The following is a 22,437-nucleotide window of genomic DNA, read 5'->3' on the forward strand; positions in this document are numbered from 1 at the left end:
TATGATATATGTATGTGAGTGCATGTGTGATTCTGTCCGCTGCGAGCTGCAGTGCTCGAAAGCACCTGAATTACCAGCTGAAACACCAGGCGAACAGAAATGACAGCAAGCAGCTGTTTTAATTTTCAGTGCATTAATAAATGTATGTATGTATGTGTGTGTGTGTGAAAGTTTCACAGTTGAGTTCAAGTGCAGCTGTTTGATCGTTAAATTTGAATTGTTCGCTCAAATCAGAAGCGATCGTTAAAATTTGATTTTCAGTTATTAAGCCAATTTTAATTGTTCGTTTTTTATGCCTATTTGCAAGTGCATATATTTTTCTTTGTAATTTAAAACTTTATTTAAATAAAAATAAATGCACTTGGATTATTAAAAAGGAAGTTAAATATTTTTTAATGTAATTTAGAAGTAATGAAAAAACGTGTTTGTATGTTTCAGGTGTATGTATATTTTCGGTCTTTCATTTTTACAATCTTAATGACACTTATATATATCGCATGTAAATAAAATACATCAATTAACATTCATATGCTCATTCCATTTATTGTCCACACATTATAACAATTGAAGCTCATATAATTTATTTGTTTCTCATTCTCACATTATTCATTTTGCATGCTTTAAAATTTGGAATATAGTTATGTAGACTTTATGCATTTTGTATAATTAGTTAATCAGTGAGTAATCAATTGAGATATTGAACAATTATCGTTAAAATTCATCAACATGTTATTCTCATTTTGCACTACGTTAAATAACTATGTTTAATATTAATCATTTATGAGCTTTACATAATATCGTACAAGGAAGTTGCAGCATTTTGGTTTCATCAATTTGTATATGTGGTTTGTTTTTTTTTTTATATATCGTTCTTGGGTTGTAATATCAATTCAATGCTTATTTGTATAATAAATTCATTAAAGCTAACACTAACAAAAAATAGACTATATATCGATCAATTAAAAGTCCAGAATCCAGAAGCGATCCAATGGGGGATAGGAAACAATGGATGTAACCTCCGGATTCGGTTGTTTTTTTAAGGGTTCGCGCAATTATTTAGGGTTCTGTTTTTTTTTTAGGTTTGTCACAGCTACGCAGAGCTGCAGTTTTGTGCCCTCTGCTCTGAATTGTTATTATTATTATGATTATATTGTTTTAGAACTAAATTTGTAATTAGAATTCTATGAGCCTATACTTAGAATACAACACATCAGATCGCGCATGGATGACGAGGAGAAGGTGGAGAGTCTGTGGGGGAACGCAACGCAACAACTCTCAACACAATCGGACGCAGTTGCTGTGAAGATAATATCAGCACATGGAATCGATGGGCAGCTGATCTTGTTTAATGCTCAATCGCCGGGGATTCGATTGTTTCGTTCGATTGCTGCCATTGCCCGAACTGCTCACAATGGTGACGCCCCCACCATTCCCGCTTCCGCTTCCGCTCCCGTTCCCGCTCCCATTGCCGCCGGTGCCAACATTGAGGGTGCTGAGACTGTTGTTATTGCTGTTGTAGTTGCTGCTGTTTATGGAATTACCGGAGTTGGTTCTCTCATTAATACTTGTTAGGTTGGGTATGCTCGGCGCCGTTGTCGTTATGGAGATATTGTGTCCGCCCATTGTGAACGAGGCGCCGTGTTTGCTGTGCGTGTGATTGTGATTGTTATTGAGCGGCTCCAGTTCACTGGCCAGCACGCCGTTCGGTATGGAATGCGAGCGGATTTGCAAACGTCCCGAGTCCAGAGACTCGTCGCTAGCCGGATCCAGATGATCCACAGAAGCAGCCGACGCAATGCGCTGTAACATGCTGGCCGCCGAGAGCGTGCGATCCGCAAAGGGAACTAAGGAGGGGGAGCACAATTAATAAGATATCCAACTTAAGGGATTCAAGTACATACCTAACCCACTCTTGGTGCTTCTGGTATACTCGGACTTGACCTCGTCCAGCTGCTTGGCACTGCACAAAGGCGTATCCACGTCGTAGGTGTTGTTGAACAGCGTGTAGTCCACCTCATACTCGCCGGTCTCCTTGCGGAACGACACCACATTCACAAAGCGATGACCCCACAGAATCTCCGAGGGCAAATAACTGCTACGCGCCTGCGTCGTCATGCCCGTGGACTCGATGACACCCTCTAAAGAAATTGTAGAGATAGTAAGTAAGTATTCCATAGAGATAAACTCCTCAACTTACCCAGCATGACAACCACCTCGAAGCGCTCCTTGAGCATATCCGATGCGGACAGCATATAGAGCGGACTATTCCGATCGATCTTGTGCACAATGGTCGTGGGCCAAATGAACATCAAACGATCCTCGCCACCATCGGCGCCCACATGCAACTCCTGCTGATAGAAGGGCAACACCTCGCCCTCCTTGGTCACCTTCTTGCGTATCACCTGCGCCCTCACATGCGCCTCAATGATGTGCGACTTGCGCATATCACCGACGCGGAACATCAGACAAGGCGTGCCATCGCGATGACAGATCACTGCATTCCTGGAGAAGAGCAGCGTCTGGGCGCGTTTCTTTGGACGCGACAGCTTGGCAAACACAATGCCCACCATGAAGGCTTGGATGAAGACGCCCGTGATGCACTGAATGCACATGGTGAATATGGCCTCAGGACACTCTTCGGTCACATAGCGATTACCATAGCCAATCGTGGTCTGCGTCTCCACGGAGTAGAGGAAAGCGGTCATCATGCCCTTGACTTCGGTCACGCAAACCGTGTGCGTCATGTTGACAATGAGGTCGGGTTGTGTGTTGCGCAAATGTATATACTCCAGATCGTTGTGGGCGTAGGCTATCGTCCACCAGATTAGGGCGAAGAAGGCCCACGAGATGACAAAGCTGGCGGCAAAGACGAGCAGCGTCCAGCGCCACTGTGCGTCCACCAGTGTGGTGAAGATGTCCTGCCACAAACGATAGAGATGCTTTTAAAGAGGAGATACAATTAAATTTACATCAGCTCTCTCTATCTCTCTCTATCTGCCAATTTAGTGAACTGCTTGAATTTGGAGCGAAGCAGCAACAGCTACAGCAGCAGCAGCATACATACATACATATCTATATTTAAATGTTGAGCAGCTTGCATAAGAAATACCCGGCACATGTTGTTGTTAGCTTTGCTTAATGTTAGAGCACCATTAATTAGTACATTACTTGTTTCTATCCATCTACCTCTAGTTGTATAGCGCTAAGCTAAATATATATAGCGATATCAAAGTGTGTATCCTCTCACCTGCAGATAACGACGTCGTCGCTTCGCCACGTTGCCTTGCACCACGTTGCATTCGCCATGCTTGAATACCACACGTTTCCGTACACGCCGTGAACTGAATCTCGTCTGTCGATACCTGTTGAAGAGAGCGCCCACCAAAGAAAGAGAGAGCAAAAGCAAAACAGAACATTCACATTAGATTCGGCATTCGAAATAACAAAAGAGAGCGTGCAAAATGAGGACAATGAAATGGGAAATGTATTTCTGATATTAGGCAATTGCCTTTTTACATAAGAGAGCGATTTAAAGCGCTCTCAAAATATTCGACGACTTATGCTGCTGCTCTTATCGCTTTTCTATATATAAATCAATGTTCCAGCAGCCGAATTCGAACGTAATCTACAATCAACAGTGTGAAGCTGTGTGTGGTCTTAGAGTCAAGTTTATTTTTGTCACATTTGTTGCTATCTCCTTAAAGTTCAATCACTATGTATATAAATAATACTAATACAACTGAACATCTGTAGCTAGATTTCGTCATGGAATTTTGATCATTAGTAAACTTTTGTCCAGCTTCTAGTTAATGCGATTACCAGCAATTGAAATTAATGCATATATTTTATTGCCAGAGATTGGAGAAAAAGGGAATTCAACAATAAATAAATTCCCTGGATACCGCACAAAGAGCAGATGTCTGGCAAAAAGAAGAAGAGATTTATTTACTCATAATGTGAAAGCTGATTGTCCAATGCCATCATTGTGATTGATAAATTGTAGCGAAACAGGAAATGTTGTTGCACATTGTAAAGATATGCAATTCTGTTATTCCGCACATCATTTTTAAAGAACAACAACGAGAAATAAGCAAATAATAATGTTCTCTGAATTTCCGAGAACATAAATAGCAGCTAATCAAAGAATATGTTCATAGTAAATTATCTTTCTTTTAAAAAGTTAACTTCACTCTTTATTTTCCACTTCTGTATTATAATGCTGGGCATAATTACCAGAGTACAGCCTGTAGCACAATGCTTGCAAAGCACACTACACACACAACACCGATAATGTAAAGGTATAAAAACATTAGAGCTGATAATTAGTGAGGTAATTAGTTTAAACAATCATTAGCAGCAAATTAATTATAGTCGAGGATCACTTTTCTCTAATTCCAATCAAAAGCTCTCACTGCAGTAAGTCTGCTTCACTGCCTTTAGAGCTTTCAGTAAGGAGATTTGTGTGACGAGCGCGAACCAAAAGTCAAAATTGCACTGTGAAGATGATTTGGCAGCGCCATCGACGCCTCGATTGAAGTCGCGCTCAGTAATTGTAACTGTAATCACTACTTACTCGTAACGAATTACAGCAATAACAACACAACTTGTTGACACTCTATTTTGTTTTTGCAATTGCATTTGTTCTTCTTGTTTTTGTTTTTGTTTTTTGACTTTGCATTTCTGTTTCAGTTTCAGGGCATTTCATTACATATTGCACGCTTTATCAGCATGCCATGCTTTGCTCTGACTTGTCCCGTTTCATTCTGCCATCGTATGCAAATTATTCCCCTTACTCAAAGCTCTCGCTCTCTCTCTCTCACTCAAGAGATTCGTTTGAGCTTGCTCCACTTACAAAGGGCGGATCACAAAGGGAGGCGATAAACATGAATAGCAATCTGCCAACAGATAAGCAGTGCATTGGTGGAGTTGTCTTCAGCACACTGCTTGCAGTTGCATACAATGCAAGCAGTAAAAATGCAGACAGTGCATGCAGTGCAACGATGGTAGTTATGCATTTGAAAATACTGACAATAGATTAGCTTATAACTTATATTATTTTATACTCGTAAAACTTTTCGGACTTATAGAAAACGAAATTTATCATTTTATTTGCACCTTAGTAAACCCAAGTCTTAAATTTCCGCCTAAAAGATCAGTCATCTGCGCATCATCTCGAGCAAATGACGAACAGCTCAAACAAATTCACCGAAAAACACCATCAAATTTGACAACACAATTTATTGTTTAGGACCTAAAGCTCTTGATATTTGTTGTTATTTTGTTAGCAGTAATGTCATGCAAAAAAACTGGTTTCAGCAGCGTCATTTTGTTTGTTTTGCCTTTTTGTTTTGCACTTTTTTTGTTGTTGTCAATTGCAGCGTGACTAAACATCTGAAGGCAGTTTGAGAAACGCAGTTGAGTTGATCTCTTGTTGCTGTTGCCAACGGCATTCGAAGCAGGTTCAAAAGAATCGCACTGACTCATGCGATAGTTGAAACACCAAACTCGATGCGAGTATAAACACAATTATGACGTCACAGCGACTTTGTGCGATAAGTGAAGTCGGTTAATTGCGGTCTATTAAATGCCAGATAAAAACAAAAAACGAAAAAAAACAAGAAAAAAACAATAACAAACGAAAGAAAAAGTTAATGGCAACTAGGGGAAAACTGACCTTAGACATGGTCTAAACTTTGCGGCTAATCAGCGAAGGTTGGATTTTGTGAATAGGCCGAGAAAGCTTCTTCTTTTTTTGTTGTTGTTTGTTTGGCTCATAGCCAATCGAATATTGTAATTGCAAATGCAATTGCAATCGGAAGTATCGGTGTTCAATATAAAACTTGACTATATAATGTTGACCGAGGTCGGGAAAGACAGCAAAAAAACAAAAAATTTATCGAGCAGAGTCGATGAAAACCATTGACGTCATTTGGGCCCAAAACGAATTTCCACTTGAATTAATGTTCTATATACTATATAGTAGTATATACATTCTGATCTGAGGATTGTTGGAAATATCACAAATATATGCTACATGTTGTCAGCATATAATTCATGACCAAAAGCACACAAGACATTGCCAAGTTGCAAATGCCAAATGTCAGAACCAAAGATATATACTTAGCAAGTGCAACAACAGCAGCTATAGGTAAAAATATCTATTGATAGAGCTGTCATATGCAAATACTCGTAATGCAAGTGCCACCTTTGGACATTGATCAGCTGGGTGCTAAGCTGTGAAATACCAATCTAATTGGTTCGACTAACAAATACTTGGCATAATAAATTGCTATAGTCGAAACACTTCCCGCTGATCCTTAATGAGTTGGCTAATTGATTAATACGCAGCTTGTGTGTTTTTTAGCGCATTTCTATGAAATTTTCAGACTACAAAGCTATGGAAAAACTAATCAATTTTAAGTGCTCATAAATTTTTGGAGACTATTTGCGAAATAGGCAAAATGCCAGGGTTTCCCTTAATAGATTATCAGCAAATGCAACAGATATATAGAAGTCATGAGGTCACTTGTTGTTCTCTCGGTGGATGAACTTAAAGGGATCTGTTCCAGGTTTTTGTATTAAAGTTGTTTGAACCCCTTTTAGCCAGTTTATTTGAGTTTGTTGATGGCCGCAAGCAGATGTTTCGAGTAGATATTGTATATAAGATGAATTGTACAGTTGAGTATATAGTCGGATATTGTTAAGATGATGCTCGATAGATACTCGTTTTTTTATATTTATAGCGACTATGCTTTTTGTATAATCGCATGTAAACAGCGCCTGGAAAACGCGTTGCATGCAAATATTTGTGGCAGCATTCAGAGTGAAATGTACACAACAACGATCCTCGCTATATACTGCATAAATATGCCATAGATATATATACTAGCTAGAACACTTGTTTAAATAAATTCGATTTGCATAGTATATACTTTATTGAACAAACACAAACAAATACTTGAGGTTGAGTCACAAAATATTGCATTGTGTGATTCTTCATTTGATCGATTTGACAATTGTAATGAGCTGAGCGATTGTTCGATAAATGTTCTAGTTCTTTGGCTGTTATCGATACCGACCTGAGCAACTCCTCGCGCCAGGATTGTTCGCTGGAATGCGTCGCCCGATAAACGATCATCGATAAACGACTGAAACTGCGACGCAACTCGGACATCTTGCGATTATTATTATTGTTATTATTGTTGTTGTTAACGATTATTCGTGATCTGTCGACAGATTGTAAACACTTAAGCCGCACTTATTATTAAGAATACTCAACGACAGAATACTGAGATATTGAATTGCGTTTGCTTTTTTTGATGTTTTATTGAAATTTTGCGTTTCGTTGGGGTTTTTTCTCTTGTTCTAGTTTGTCATTGTTATAAAAATAAAACACAGACAATGCTTCTGCAGCAGGCGACGACGAGCCGAGAAGCCCCAGCCCAAGAAGTTATTTAAGCCATTTCTTAGCATTTTGTTAACACTTTTTTTTTTTGTTCTTGATCAGAGAGATTCTCAACAGCAAAACCCCTTCAACTGGGCACAATTTTGTACTTGTGTTCTATATGTGATCAGCTTTATAGCAAAGTCTGTTGTACTACGAAAGCACGAGTATTCCTGTAGTTCTGTTTTTGCTTCGGTTTCTGTGTTCTGTTCTGTTTTCGAATGTGAACCGAGCGATCGAGCAACATTTTACCAACTGGCAGGCGAATTGAATTGAACTCAATATACGAATACAACAAACGAATTCTCGAATGAACAAATGCGAATACGAAATATCTATGTGGATATTACGAGCAGGCGGCAGTTCAAGTACCCCCACGTTAGTCCCCCTTCATCCACCCACACTCGATATCTCTTTTTTTCTAGCTGTACTCGTTCTACACTCTGCACTCTCTCTCTTTCTCTCTCTCTGTTCTCACTCTCCGACACCACACACAACAAAACAAATATCATTCTATTCAATTCTATTCACAATTGCACATGTTTCGTATGTAGATCGACCGTGGACATAACACACAACTCGTATCTATGAACAGTTATCATATCATATTATATATATAATATCTAATGTCTGTCTCATTAACTCTATACATTTACAGGCTAGTATCATTATATCAATACGATGACAAATGTTTGACACGTTTTGTTGGTCAAGAATTTTACGGTTTAGTAGATAAAAACACCCGAATATCATTTAGGAATGTTTTGTAATGAAATTTTGACAGAAATTAGATCATTCATCTTTTTCGCAGATCGTAAATCTTCAACCCCATCATTATTGTAATTGCTATTTCCAATTAGCAGTGAAATCGTTTAACAAAAACTGCTCTAGAAATGAGATACAAATTAGTAATTTTAATTTGTGCTGAAACCTATCTCAAAACTCTTTCTTGAATTTGTTTTCTTTTGGTATGCTTTTGTCAAAAAGAATATTCTGCAACGCAGAAATAGCGCCATATATAATATTCAGAAGAAGAAAAACATATATGTAGGATTGAACATATACATATATGCATATAAATATACCACATATTCCGCATTGCTTTATGGCAACACCCTCTAACCGGTTCATTCCGCCCGCTGTCTATGCAAAAAAACCGATTAGCCAAGTGAGAGCATTTGGTCTTTGGTCGCGATTCGATTATAAATAGCCACAGATCCCATTCTATATAGTATGTGTCCTGTTCTAAAATAATAGATAATAAATCACTCGAATACTTACTAACTAATTTAGTTCTAACGAAAAACTTTTGAATCAGTTCTAATTGATTGTGAAATTCTACAAATATGAAATTCTCAGCTGATTAGATTTATTTGAATATAGTCCCAAATAGATATCGACAGCGATCGCGTCGTGATCGATTGTGAAATAAATTTATAAGCAAGATCATAAAGTTATTATCGCATCGATGATCATATAAGTTGGATGGTAAAGCTATTTCCGAAATACTATGTACGATCAATCTTTGGCCATCATTAACATTCAGCATATTTATAGTTTTATAACCTCTTACCGCACCGCATCGATCATTGGTTGTAGTTGGTCAAACCAGTATTACGAGTGGTTCGGAAGCCCAGACATTTGAACATTCCTATATCTAATCATACGTCAATTCGTCGTAAAGAAACGCCAGGAAAGTACCGGCTTTATAGCGCCATGAGTAACTTTTTTTTTAACTGAATATTATGAACATTACCCGACTTGCTTTCTTAATTACTCAAGCACTTGATATGCGGCTTTATCGCTTGGAGTCGGACAAAACAGTTCTGTAAACGTTGTGACGTCAATACTGTGACGCATCTGGGACAATGTTTTGTAGTTGATAGCCCAGCGACGGAGACCATGAGTGGACTTGTACTATATTCATAATTATGACTAAAATACGAGTATTGTATGTGAGCGAGCAACTTGGAGACGGCCAAAAACAGTAGCCGCGTTAATACTTTTGTTTTATGGTCTTTGTGGCCATAAAAATGAAACTAAACAAGTGACAACGCATCTCACTAAGCCACATAGATATGAGTCTTGGCCTTGTTCAGATTGTGGAGGAAAGAGTTCAAAGAACTCTCGTTAAATGTTGTGCTCAGCACTTTTAGTTCATTGGAACATAAAACTAAGCTAGCTTAAGTTTGATCTTTGGTTTCTTGAACCTTAGTCCAGCATAAATCTATAAAAACTAAACTAAACACAAACTAAAGTTGCATTTGAGTAAAAGTTGCTCAACATAAATTAATTTGTAGTTCAGGTTATTGACACTAAAAGTTTGTTTTAACTAGAAACTTTGACAGCTTAATATTTTATAATCATCTTAATGCAACGATAATGATTTCATTTGTATAAAATTTATGCATTTCCAGTTAGAACTAAAAACACAATAAATATCTTAAGCATTGCTCATTTTGATGCTAATTATCAATAGTTTAGAACTTCTATACGATGTCACTAAGAGCTAAAACAATCTTAAATATAGCCCAACTAAAGCCTAGTATCATTTCCTGCTAATTCGCATGATCTTAATCAAGTTTTATCTTGCGGCTTTGCCACCGAGCTCAGTTCTATAATTAAGATCGTTTATATATTCCGCTAATCTTGACTTTTTAGTCACGCCAAAATCATGCGAGCAAAAAAAAAAATAAAAAGAGAGGGAGAGATAATGAATGTAGCATATAATTAGCAAAGATATTTGTGTTTTTTTTGCGTTTTGAGTCAAGTCTGGTGATTTTCCACCATAAATATTTCACCGCAAAGCGTGCAAGTGACAGGAAAATGTCAAAACCGTTTTGTCGGAATTGTCATGGAAAAAGGTAAAAGATAAAGTCTGAGTCTGAGTCTGAGTTTGCATAAGTGATTATCAGAAGCACGATTCGCCGAAAAAAAAAGTATTTATTTTCTGTTTAACTTTCCTCATAAATGCGAATACTCAAACTTCAGCATTTGAATAACTCAGGCAAACAAACTTGTATTTGTTAGTAAGAGTAAGAGTATATTTATATTTATGAGTATCTCCGATTGTATCTATATCTATATGTATCTGTATCTGTAGCTGTATCTTTATTTGTATCTCTTGTTGTATGACATGCCCAATAAGCTTGTCGCTAGAGCGGCATCTTTAATGAGTCATGCCCCCTCAGGGCCCGACTCTCTTTCTCAGGCTCAGTTCTCAAGGCCCAGTTCCACACCTCTGGTCTCTGGTCTGGTTTTTTTTGGGGAAGAAGTGCTAATAAATGCGCAATATTGGCTGAGACATTTTGTGTGCGGTCTTATCAACATGATTTGGTCACGGTCGGCATTATTTTGTTTTCTGTATGTGTATGTGTGTTGTCTGCTTTTATCTGTTTAAGTTGACGCAGTCTCGCGCTTGCTTGTAAATAATACAGCAAAGTCCACACAGCCGCTAAATAAGCCCGGCAAACACCAAAAGACCATACACATAAGTTATACACATATGGTACATATACATATATATATAGTATAGTAAGTACAATGTATGGTATGGCATGTGACAGCTCCGAAGCTCGGGAGTTTGTCAGCTGCTTTGAAAGACACTCTAAAGACACCTGCTGAAAATGATGATCAACCACCACATGCGCCGTTAGTTAAGCTAATGACTACACGCTTTCTACATCTCCAAATTTGCAAAAAAGACAACAGAAGAAAACAACAGAAAAAAACGCTATAGTCATTGGGAACAGACAACTCGATACCCAGGGTTTTTATGATCTTTTGATATTCAAAGTACAATATATATTTGATCATAAAAATTTGCATTCCATATTTTTACAATACAATCAGAAATAACTTTAAAATGAAATTGAACTTTATATTATATGAAATTTCTATAATTAAAATTGGAAAACAACATTACTTTTTTATTGTTATATTTAAAAACTGGAGTTATTGTCAAACTTTGGGAATGCAAATTTGAATATCGTGAATATTTTTAATTAAAGTATATTTCGATTTAAAAAATAACCATTTGAAGTACAAATTTATTCTCTTTTAAGATAATTGCTTCAAAAAAAACTGTTGTGAAGATTTTTTCTAGTTTCCTAGATCGTTTTCACTAATGTATACAACAACGCTTTTTTCCATCTTTGATTTAAAAACTTACAAGACCATAAAGATCGACAGATAAACTTGGCTTCACTACATCTTAAACACATATCCACCAAAATAGTTTTTCCCTTATAATACAGGGTATAATGAAATGAAATATGGTACAGTTGGCACAAAAGTGGGGAAACAAGTGCATAGAAGATCACAGCAAAGTGTTTTCGCACAGGTAAATACACAATGTACTGTGTATATCTTTGGGGTATTTACATGTGTAAATTACAATACCCCAAAACTTAAGCGTCTTATATACGAATATATTTACGAGGTGCCGCATACAGAGATACAGACCGACAGTCAGACAGACAGACAGACGGACAGAGTTATGTGCGAGACGAGAAACGTGCAAAATCCATTGTCATTTGCACTTTCAATACGGCGGAATACGATAATACGAATAAATACACGTTGAATACTGCGATGTCAGTTACTTATGGGATGGCATGCGTTGTATAAAAACGGGTACAGTCTGAGCTTGATTTATCAATATGTCTTTTCTGACTGTGGCGCAAATGGACTTTATGCATTATAAAGAGACAAGTGAAACTGTCAGGCTATAAAAATGGGTTAAAGTGTTAATTGACCAGACTTGTCATACCATATACGATTATATATGCATACGTTATATGTTTGTACACTTATTATCTGTAAGCCTTGAGCTACAAATCTTTATCTATATACCTGGTATAAGTATATTTAATAATTTAATTTGGAAACCGACAACAATTGCACAAAGTCCCTCGATTTAGATATGATACACATACAGTAAAATTGAATAAATAAATAAGTGTGCTGCCCCCATTGAAAGCCCTTAGATTTACGGCTCAGCAAATTGGTAACAAATTGTGCTGCTACACACATAGCTACTACTAATACTACAGACGTTTCTACCGGCCTCTAATTTATTTATAAAGGTAAATGCCGGCATTTAAATTCCGCTAGCGGCATTAAATTTCCTTCCCTCTCGCTTCGACATGCCAAACAAATTGGTGTTCAATGCGTGTGCGAATGAGTCGAATGTCAAAACTTCCTGAGGCCATTGAGCACACTCAGAGAGGCGCATAACCCACACAGAATGAGAGTGAGAGACTGTGTGCAAGTGTGAATGAGTGTGGCGTGGGTGTGGGAATGGTAACAAGAAGAGAGTGATGCCTGGAGTACAGTATGCTGTTGAGTGACCGGCGCATGGATGGAATGCATGCGTTTTTCGGTTTGTTTTTGTTTTCTTTGGCACTCTTATAACAACGCGGACCAACAGCTGCAATATAAGAGCTTGCTCGCTGCTAGTGTTTTTGTTTTTGTTATTTCGGGTTGCCATGCAATGTTTGGGCTGCGCATTCTCATGCCATGCTTTGTATACGACGACAACGTTCGGCTGTATTATAAAACATAGACTTTTTGGCATCTGTGATACACTGTACTACAAACTACAACTGTACACTCAAGACACAAACAAATAAATGTCATACACTTGAGAGTTCAATGCAATTGAAACAAGTTTATTGCTTAAGGAGTGACAAACACATTGCAAAACCAAAATCGAAATTGAAATCAAAACAATGCACTGCAATGCACTTGAAAACCTGCACTACAACAACTTATACTTTACTTATAGGTAATTATGCGCATGCATCATGTATGGCAGTGATTTGGATAAATGAAATCGTATCGTTTAGTAGCAGCAGCACACACACATAAACAAGCGCAGTTTTACAGCTTTTAAGTTGTTGTTGTTGTTGTTGTTTGCACTGTATGTTTGTGTATGTGTACAAAACTTACTCGTACATCGCATCGACAAGATCCCGTTCCCAGGTCATCAGTCGCTTCATCTTGGAAATGCGTGCAAATTGTTGTCAAAAGATGATTTAAATTCAATACACGCGCGTGCGTTATACAACACTAAACTGTATTGATGTGAATGTTTTTTATTTAGTTTTATTTTATTTGATTTTTTTGTTGTAGTAGTTTTTGAGGTCGGCGAAAACGCGGCGACAACACGCGGCGTCGCTGACGCGGCGGCGACTAAAATGTAACGGACGGCAGCAGCAGCAGCAGCAACAGAGGCGACAGCAATACAAAGACGAAATATGTTTATATATCTCACAGTGTGTGTTTCTATACGTATGTATGCGAGTGTGTGTGTTTTGTATGCTGACGAATGACAGCTCCTCCTCGGTCGAGCGGCTGGCAAAACCAAAAAAAATACTAAAAAGCTCTCAGCTGTAAGCTCTTGGCTCCCCGTTCCTGTTACAACCTTGACGTTGAGCAGCAAAAACACCAACACAGCACAGAACGAATTACAATTATAATAATTGATATTTGTATTTAGAAACAAAAGATTCGAGCACTGTTTTCTTTTTTTATTTTGTTGGATTTTATAATACTGGGTTCCCCTTGGGGTGACGTTATCGCTGGATCTGGTGTTGCTGGGTTAAGTATGGGAATTGCCAAGCGGATATTTAATGATGTTGTTGCGCTGCTGTTTGTTGATATTTGCCAACACACAAACACACTCTTCTCTTTCTTTTTTTTGTTTTGTTGTTATTGAAATCACACTCAAAGCGAAATTCGCTCTTTATCAGAAATGCGTTCTTTTTGTGGTTGGAAAGGCGAATATGGTTTTGATTTTGAAATATACAAAAACGCGCATAATTTTGCACAGCGTCTGTTCCGGTCGATGGCGAGCGGAACTATTCACGATTTAATTGATGATACCACTATATATAATTTAACGTAACTTAACGTAACGTGACGAATTATAAATGGTTTATTATGCGTTTTGTCCGTTTAGTGTAATTATTTAAGCGGCGCCTCATTTGCAACTGACGCGCGTTGCATGTAACACAAATTATGTGTGTGCGTTCAAAATAACTTTAGAGCGTCGCGTCGATCGTGCAACGAACTGAGAGCACACAAATCCGTAGAAGAGATGATGTTCGAGAGAGCGCAAAACGCGCGCAGAGAGCGAGAGAACAAACTGTGTCGCGTCTCTACGTTGACGTCGTTGTCGTTGTCGTTGGTTTCTTGACAGAGCGCAGCGCAGGTGTGTGTATTACTTTCAGCGAAGACGGCTGAATCGAAACTGAAATGCTCGGTTGACAGCATTGTTGCTTTTTATTTCAATTTCAAGTATTAAGTGGGAAGAAACGATAGCAGCAGACGCCGCGTCGCTGCCAACGACGACGACGGCGACAGTGACAACCGCATGCTGCTAAACACAAACAAACAGCAGCAACAACAACAACAACAATCACAACACCAATAACATGGACATGCTAAGAAATGTGCGCGCGGACGCGAAGCCAAAATGAAATACAACAGCTGATAACTTATTTTTTATACAAAGCGCAAAAGCGACACAGAAAAAAAAAGAAACGAAACGAAACGAAATATGAAAAGCAAACAAAAACAACAGCAACAAAATGCCGGCGCGTTTCGCCATGCGACAAACGCAAACAGAATTAACTGTAAATTTTAGCGCGTCGCTAAGACTGCAGAAATTTGCAGGAAGACTGAACATTCCCTACAACAACAGAGCTTAAATCAAGGCAATTAACTCGCCAGCACAATAAAGCTCGCTGTCGCCGTCGCCGTCGCTGTCGACGTCGACGCAAGCGATGGCGTCGCATAATCGCGAGTTTGGACAATAGTCGGCAAGTTCAATACGTATACGTAATGTATAAGTGTAAAGTCGTATATTATACTACATAGTATATATGAAATACTTATATTGTATATACTGACTGCATTTAGTATACAGTATAAGTCTAGTAAAGCGCAAAGTAAACATTTATATAAACACATTTACAACGTGAAGCGACTCTTTACGGCGGCTGTTTCAATACTTTTTAATTGTTCCCATATTGCGACACACACAACTTACAACTCACAACTCACAACTCAAAAGCCAACCAAGGTAATTAGCGGCTGGCAACAATCTTTGCCAATTAGGACGCCATTTATTGCATGCGCACTGCATTTATGCAAATCAGCTGAGATTCTTGTTTTACAGCACGACTTTTGAACCAGACTTCAACTTCCACGCAAACTGAAGATCAAAGATAATTTCCATATTATTAAATAACAATAACGTAATTGAACATTATTGAGTTAATTGTAATTGCATTTCCATTTGATGTTTTTATCACATCTTTAACGTTTGCAGTTATCAGCGGAAGCAATAAAAAGCGGAAAGATTTTGCACACGGCCACAAAGTTGCCCATTGATAATACTCATATCTAGTCTAAAGTGTTTGCAATCAATTCTTGATACCCATCGACGCAAAAAGTCATGACTTCAGCAGCTGATCAGCTAGAGAAACTAAAGATACTTTTGAAAGAATCCTCGCAAAGTTAATTAACAGAATGTTATTGAAATGTTGTTGTTAACATTTAATTTCTGTTATGTTTACATTTGCACTTAACATTTAAAGTGTCAACCGAACAAAGGAAACTTCAAATTGATTGGTTGTAAATATTGATTGAATTTGAAAATGTTTCAAGTAGTTGACTGCTAAATACCCTGTTAAATTTATAATTATTGACTGTTCAGTAATAATTTTTGAAAAATTCTCTATTTATAATATCAAAATTATAAAATAACACTTCTTGAGAAAAAGTATTTAATACTGATAAAATACACAATAAGATTAACCCTGTTTCTAGTCAAACTACCTCTTTATAAACACCCACAGGGTATCATAAGTAAAAGCACTCATTACTCGCCAGAAAAGTCAACAGGAAGAGGTGCGAATAATATTTATGATTTCTGAAGATAAATGATAAATACACTTTCAGAATATACAATATTTGCGAGATGAATCAGCTGCGTAGATCTTTCCGAAAAGATACCGAAAATGTTTGTCAGCTAGGCCAGAAAACAATGCGAGCTAAAATTGCCAAACAAAAGCAGCGAAATACCTGTTTATCAATATTTTGATATGTGCATAATTAACTTAAGCATTTTGCTGGAGAAATCAATAGAAATTTTTAAGAAAATTAATCATACGCCGTGTATGTCAACAAACGAGATTATGATACAAGCGAAAGAAAGCAATAAAATGCGCAGAGTAAGCCTTTAACAAATTGAGTGGCCAATAGCCAAATAATAACAAATAGCCACATATCAATTTTTGGCATTTGTTGTTGCTGCTTGTGTTGTTTTTTTTTTTGGGCCAAGCATGCTTGTTCGGCATGACAACTAAGCGTACATAAATAAAAGCACGAGTACACCAATCATATTGTCTATATTTAGCACTGAGCAATTTGCATTCGCTATTAGCACGCTGTGTAGATCTTTGAGGTGGACAAACAACAACAACAACACTGTGCAGCAAAACATCGATTTAGGCATAACACTTTACTTTGGTTGCCCCGGCAACAGCTGAGCAGCATGCCACTTGAGGAAATCCCCATTGGCAGTTGGCCAAAATAAATGCATGAAAAAAACAACCAAAAAAACATCGAAATGAGAAAAAAATAACTGATATACAGAGATTCGAGAATGAGAATGAGAATGTTGCCAGCGGGCGTTTAACACGTTTTTAATTAAGTTATGAGCAAATAATATTTGCCGAATTAAGAACTGAAGCCGCAAAATGAATTAATGAATTCATAAATTATCAAAAATTATGCGCATTAGCTTCTAACTGTGCCGAAATATCTGTATCTGCTTCGGTATCTGTATCTGTTTGTTTGTTTATCGCTTAAGTATTTACAATTAAAAGTTGACTTACTTATGCAAATTAATGCCAAGGTGCCGCAAGCGAGTCGTTGACTCCAAATAATATGAGCGTTGTCTGCTTTAGAACTACTCGACAACAATTTGTGCTTGGTAATGTCAGGGGCGAATAAGTACGAGTATTCTAGTCTAATATTTTTGATATCTACAACTGCGTCTAACCCAATTAAACCAGCTCACTTGTTGCTTGGCATCCCGAAAACTTATTTGTTGTTTTTGTTTTTTTTTTTGCTTGTGCTTTTCGCTTGTAAGCGACCCGAAACAGCAGGCGGAAATCATATTTAATTGTCCACCCACCGACGGCCTTAAATCAAAATAATTTAATTTTGTCATTCATCCAATCAACTGCAAGTTTATCTTTATTTTATATGGCACTCATGTCATTCCATTGACGCTGATTCGCTGACAAAAGACACACAGCAAGGAAAGGGGCAAGAGAGAGAGGGAAACGGGTCACAAATGACTTGAAGCCCCCGATTACATTATCACAGTTTTGTATTATTTCTATGCGACACATTTGCGTATCACAGACACAGAGAGAGAGAGAGAGATAAGCTGACGTATCAATTGTCTAGTTGTAATCCCAGCAACAGGTGTGTCTTTATTTAGTTAACCAGCTAACGGAACTTTGTGTTCACTTTGACCAAAAATAGCATGAACAACAAGAAATAACTTACAACAAACAATTCGTTTGTTATATATTTAGAAGAAAGTGTTTCACTTGTTTCGCATTCAAGCGATGTTCTCGCATCATCTTTGGCAAAGAGCCCTGGCCCAATTTCTGGTGCACATGGCGTATGCGCGATATTTGAGAAACACGCTCTTTACAGTCAAATACCCTGTAAGCAGCATCTTGCAAGTATCACAAAAGTATGCTATGCTAACTGACAGTTTAATAATAAAAAACTTTCTCTTATCGATGCAGTCGACATTTTATGTGTGTTTAAAATTTATCAATTTGTATTGAGAAACTTTTAATCCATAAAAATGTTTAAGTGCTAGAGAATACTTATGAATGAGAATTTTAACTAAAGTCCTCAAAAAAGTGATATAGAAAGATTTAATTGAAATCCTTAGAAAATTGGGTGAACATGTCAACAAAATTTCGAATGGAAAAATGTTGAATAGGAAAAGAATTTATAGGAAACATTTCATAGATGATTGATGGAGATTTCAGCTACTATTTGTATTTTCTTTGTCACTTGAATAATTATTAAATGCTGTACCAAATTTTCTTTACTGAATACAAACTATATAAAAAATCCTATAAAACTTATTAAATAAACAAATATGAAGTGTTCTACCAAATTTTCTTGACTGAACATAAACTATTAAAGCATCTTATAAAAACTTATTAATTTAAAATGAAATTTATAAAGAAATTCAAGTGATAAGATGTTATACAATATATGAAAATAGAGCAGGGCTCATTAGAAAACTGTTATTTCTGTTAATTTAATATTGATTATGTTACTTATACAATTTACTTGTTGTCTAAACAGACAAGAGAAAACAAAAAAAAAACGAAATACTATAAAAATGAACTTTAGCAATAGAAAAGTAATTTATCTTTGAAGAAACTTCTGCAACCAAAAGTGAAAACTTTTGAATTTAGATAAAAACTCTGACTAGACTATTAAATATCTATTATATTATTATATAGAGAAGGAATTCATATATAGAGAAGGTATCCATTAAGGAATCATGATAAGTATAATTTGGTATGCTAAAATCTTTATAGGAAACTCACCTGGTTAATGGTCCAGGTGACTCGCTGACCGCTTTGATCGATCGCCTGAGCTGCTTGTGGAATGAGCCGAGAAACGATTCCTTGCGGGAGAGCAACGTGCCACTGCCACTTGACTCGCCGCCGGCGCTGTGGATGCCCGATCCATAAGTCGCAGTGCGATTGTAGGTCTGCTCCACATTGACGCCGCCATCTGGCGTTGCATCTGGAACGCTGCTGGAGCTGATGGTGGCTGGATTGATGCTCGATGGTGTTGTTGCTGTTGTCGTTGTTGTTGTTGTTGTTGTGGCAAGTTGTTCGACATTGAGTGGAGTTGTCTCCTTGTCTATGGCTGTTGCCTTGTGGCTGTTGCCCAATTTAACAATCACTGGCGCCTTGCTCTTGCTGTTGCTCTTGTCATCAGCTAGCAACTTGGTCCAGGCATTTTCGCCTGCAGCCTCCGATTTGTCCATAATCATTCTATTTGGCATTTGCTACTTAAGTTCTATGTGTTATTGAATACTTCTTGAGGCCTGAAGCTCACTTTGGTCTTGGATGCAGTTGAAGTTGTCGGTGTTGTTGTTGCTGTTGTTGTTGTTAGCGAAGTTGTTTTGTTTGGGGCATTCGTTATAAGGGGAAATTGTGCAAATTGCTGGTCGCACTTTGAAGCACTCTGGTCACACTCATCGAAGCGATTTTGTTCTGCAAGCAGTTGAGAAATTTTTCATTGATTGCATATTTAAATTGCCTTTTAAAACATTCCTAATTTCGATTATTTTTCATACATTTGCAATATTCGATTGAATGTTTATCATAAACTTGGTAATTTTTGTAATATTCGCAAGAATTATGAACTCTTTAATATCAATTTATTTCTAGTTATGATTCATAATCTGATTCGATTTGAAATCGCACTCTTTCAATATAATATTTTGGCCGTAAATGCAAACTGTGCACAGCTGCCAACAGCCATGGAAATAGACAAGCTGTGTTAATTATTAATTTCGTTTAATTTTTCACACACACTTCTTTTGGCCCAAACAAATATGTTCACAATATTTAATCGTGTTTTGATTGTTTATAGTATTCGCTGTGTTGTGTTTATTGTTTATAAATAATGCTCGTAAAAGCGTATTTTTAAAAATAAATGCATGTTTATTTTTTACTTGGTGTTTGAAACGCATTTTCCACACACACACATATTCATATTTTTGCAAATTACATGTTTGCCACTTTGAAAATTGAAAAGAGTAGTATAATAAACCTAATAATACGCACATATATTGTCGTATACTTTTTTAATTGACCGTTGGCTTACTTTTTTTATTTTGTAGTCGACGAAATTGAAGCGATTTCACTTTTTGAAACGTGCGAAAATCACAAAAACAATTTGGAGTGCTTTAATTATGCTGCGACTCTGTATGTAATTTGTATAATTTCCATTATTATTCGAAAATATATTAACTCTTTAATAATATTAATTTAATTTGTATTCTTTTTCAACTAGCATTATTATTATTATAATACTTTTTCTATTATTATTATTATTTGAAGCACTTGTTGAGCAAACGAGCGCGCGCGACAAAAATCGGCCGCCTTTGGTGGCGCCGAGTTCCAAAATGCGAGCGAACGCGCAATGCGAACAATTTCGAAAATATGACTTACGAGGAGCGACACGAGATGAAGACTGCTCTGCTGCCGTTTTGTTTTGAACTCAACGCGTCCGTCCGTGTGTGTGTATTGGTGTGTTCTGTATTCTGTTTGTGTGACCAACTGGACGTTGAGCACGCACGCGCTTTGGCCACACTGTCAATCTGTGCGTGGCTAGAGAGTGAAGCGGAGAGAGAGAGAAAGAGGGGAACCGGGAAACTGCGAACCGCAGGCGATTTACTGTTTTTATTTTTTCGTGTTTTGTTTTTTTTGGCTTGGCTTCTTGCCTCCGCAGCGTATGAGCAGCGTTTGCAAATTAACTTGGCGCTCGAGTGCTCGTTGCCCGTTTTATTATCCAAAAGTGAGCAGCAGCAGCAGCAGACGCAGCAGCAGCAGCAGCAGCGGCAGCAACAACGGCAAACAATCACGACCGGTAACGGTAGCGTCATCTAGCACACACACTTTTATCGAGTTGGTAAACGAGGCGTTCGCGTCGGCGTTGCGTCGGCGTCGTCGTCATCGGCATCAACGACATCGGCATCGTTTCGGCTTTGGCTTCGGCACTCGTAGCAGCTTCGTGTAGTTCTTGTTCTTGTTGTTGCGGTTGTTGTTGTTGCTAGTGCTGTTAGCATTCTCGTTGTTCGGCTTGTTCTTTGTTTTTGTACTTCACGTGCTTTATTTTGTTTTTGTTGTTTTTGCTGTTTTTGTGCCACGGGGCTTTTCAGCATGCCAAAGCCAAATCCACAAAAAGTGTCAGAACACCGCCGCCGTCGCTGGGCAACTGACAGCCAGTTGCCGTCAATACCCAGAGTAATAGTCATCAATTCCGAGATGCTGAGATTTCAGGCGAAAAACGCATACTCAACCATACACACACAAAAACAAAAAGCTCAGTGGCGAGAGAACCGGTTGCTGTTGCTAACCTGCTGCTGCTGCTAGTGAGACCAAAAGCTGTTTATTTCCTCTCCCCAGGCTCAACTCCTTTCGTGTGTCCGCAAAGTATGCAAAGTTTTTTTTTTCTAAACGCGAGCTTCTTGTGCAGTGTGCAAAAGTTGTCGCACGTCAGCAGACAGATATCACTGTCGCCTGTCGAACTGATCACATCACTTCATTCTTAACACATGACACAAAAATTACCCTAGAGAATCAATCAAAACGTCAACGCCATAAATTGATCATAGGAAAACGAAAAGCACTGAATCATTGTATCAACAGTATTTATGAGTGTTGTAAGTTGATACAAGTTGGACAGGTGTCGCACAGGCGTCTGATAAAATGCTGATCATAAATCTGTCATGCAGCGCAACAGAAGCTTCGCTTAAGTATTCATTATTTACCATCGCTCTCTTCGAGTTAAGCACTCTCCTTCTCTCTCTTCAGTTCGCACTCTCTTTTGCTCTCTCTCCCGCAGTTCGACACGCGCTTTGGGTTTTAAGCTTTTGCAAACATTAAGCGTGAAGTTCACATTACACGTTTGCTTTCCCCTTGACAGCCGCACACGTTGTCACAGTTGTTTACACTATGAAAATGCAGCTATATCATATAACCTGAGTGCAATATAGATTTGTAGAGTACACAACTTTATCCTTGAACTTGACGAGAAATGCTACAACAAAGTTGCAAAAGAATAGATAAATGCAATATATGCATTCCTTAAAGCTTTCCAAATGCAAATTGTTGCCACCCACATGACTTTAGTACTAA

General features: G+C 37.8%; 1 protein-coding gene across 12 annotated transcripts; it reads right to left on the reverse strand.

Annotated features, from left to right (window-relative positions):
* Positions 1-517: 517 nt before the first annotated feature.
* Positions 518-21,002, reverse strand: LOC132784486 (G protein-activated inward rectifier potassium channel 3). 12 transcript variants are annotated; one of them, XM_060790125.1, is made up of 6 exons: positions 20,749-21,002; positions 19,108-19,785; positions 3,248-3,362; positions 2,198-2,939; positions 1,902-2,138; positions 518-1,844 (listed from the first exon to the last, which is right to left on the reverse strand). In XM_060790125.1, exons 2-6 carry the CDS (start codon positions 19,572-19,574, stop codon positions 1,312-1,314), a joined length of 2,094 nt encoding a protein of 697 aa, XP_060646108.1. In that variant the 5' UTR covers positions 19,575-19,785; positions 20,749-21,002; the 3' UTR covers positions 518-1,311. The 12 variants fall into 12 exon arrangements, with proteins under 12 accessions (XP_060646108.1, XP_060646109.1, XP_060646117.1 ...); XM_060790126.1 differs by having other exon boundaries at positions 2,198-2,918; positions 20,749-21,000; XM_060790134.1 differs by lacking the exons at positions 19,108-19,785; positions 20,749-21,002 and adding an exon at positions 13,403-14,694.
* Positions 21,003-22,437: the final 1,435 nt, after the last annotated feature.

The sequence above is a fragment of the Drosophila nasuta genome, chromosome 2R (assembly GCF_023558535.2).
Source record: "Drosophila nasuta strain 15112-1781.00 chromosome 2R, ASM2355853v1, whole genome shotgun sequence".
Taxonomy (NCBI): Eukaryota; Metazoa; Arthropoda; class Insecta; order Diptera; family Drosophilidae; genus Drosophila; species Drosophila nasuta.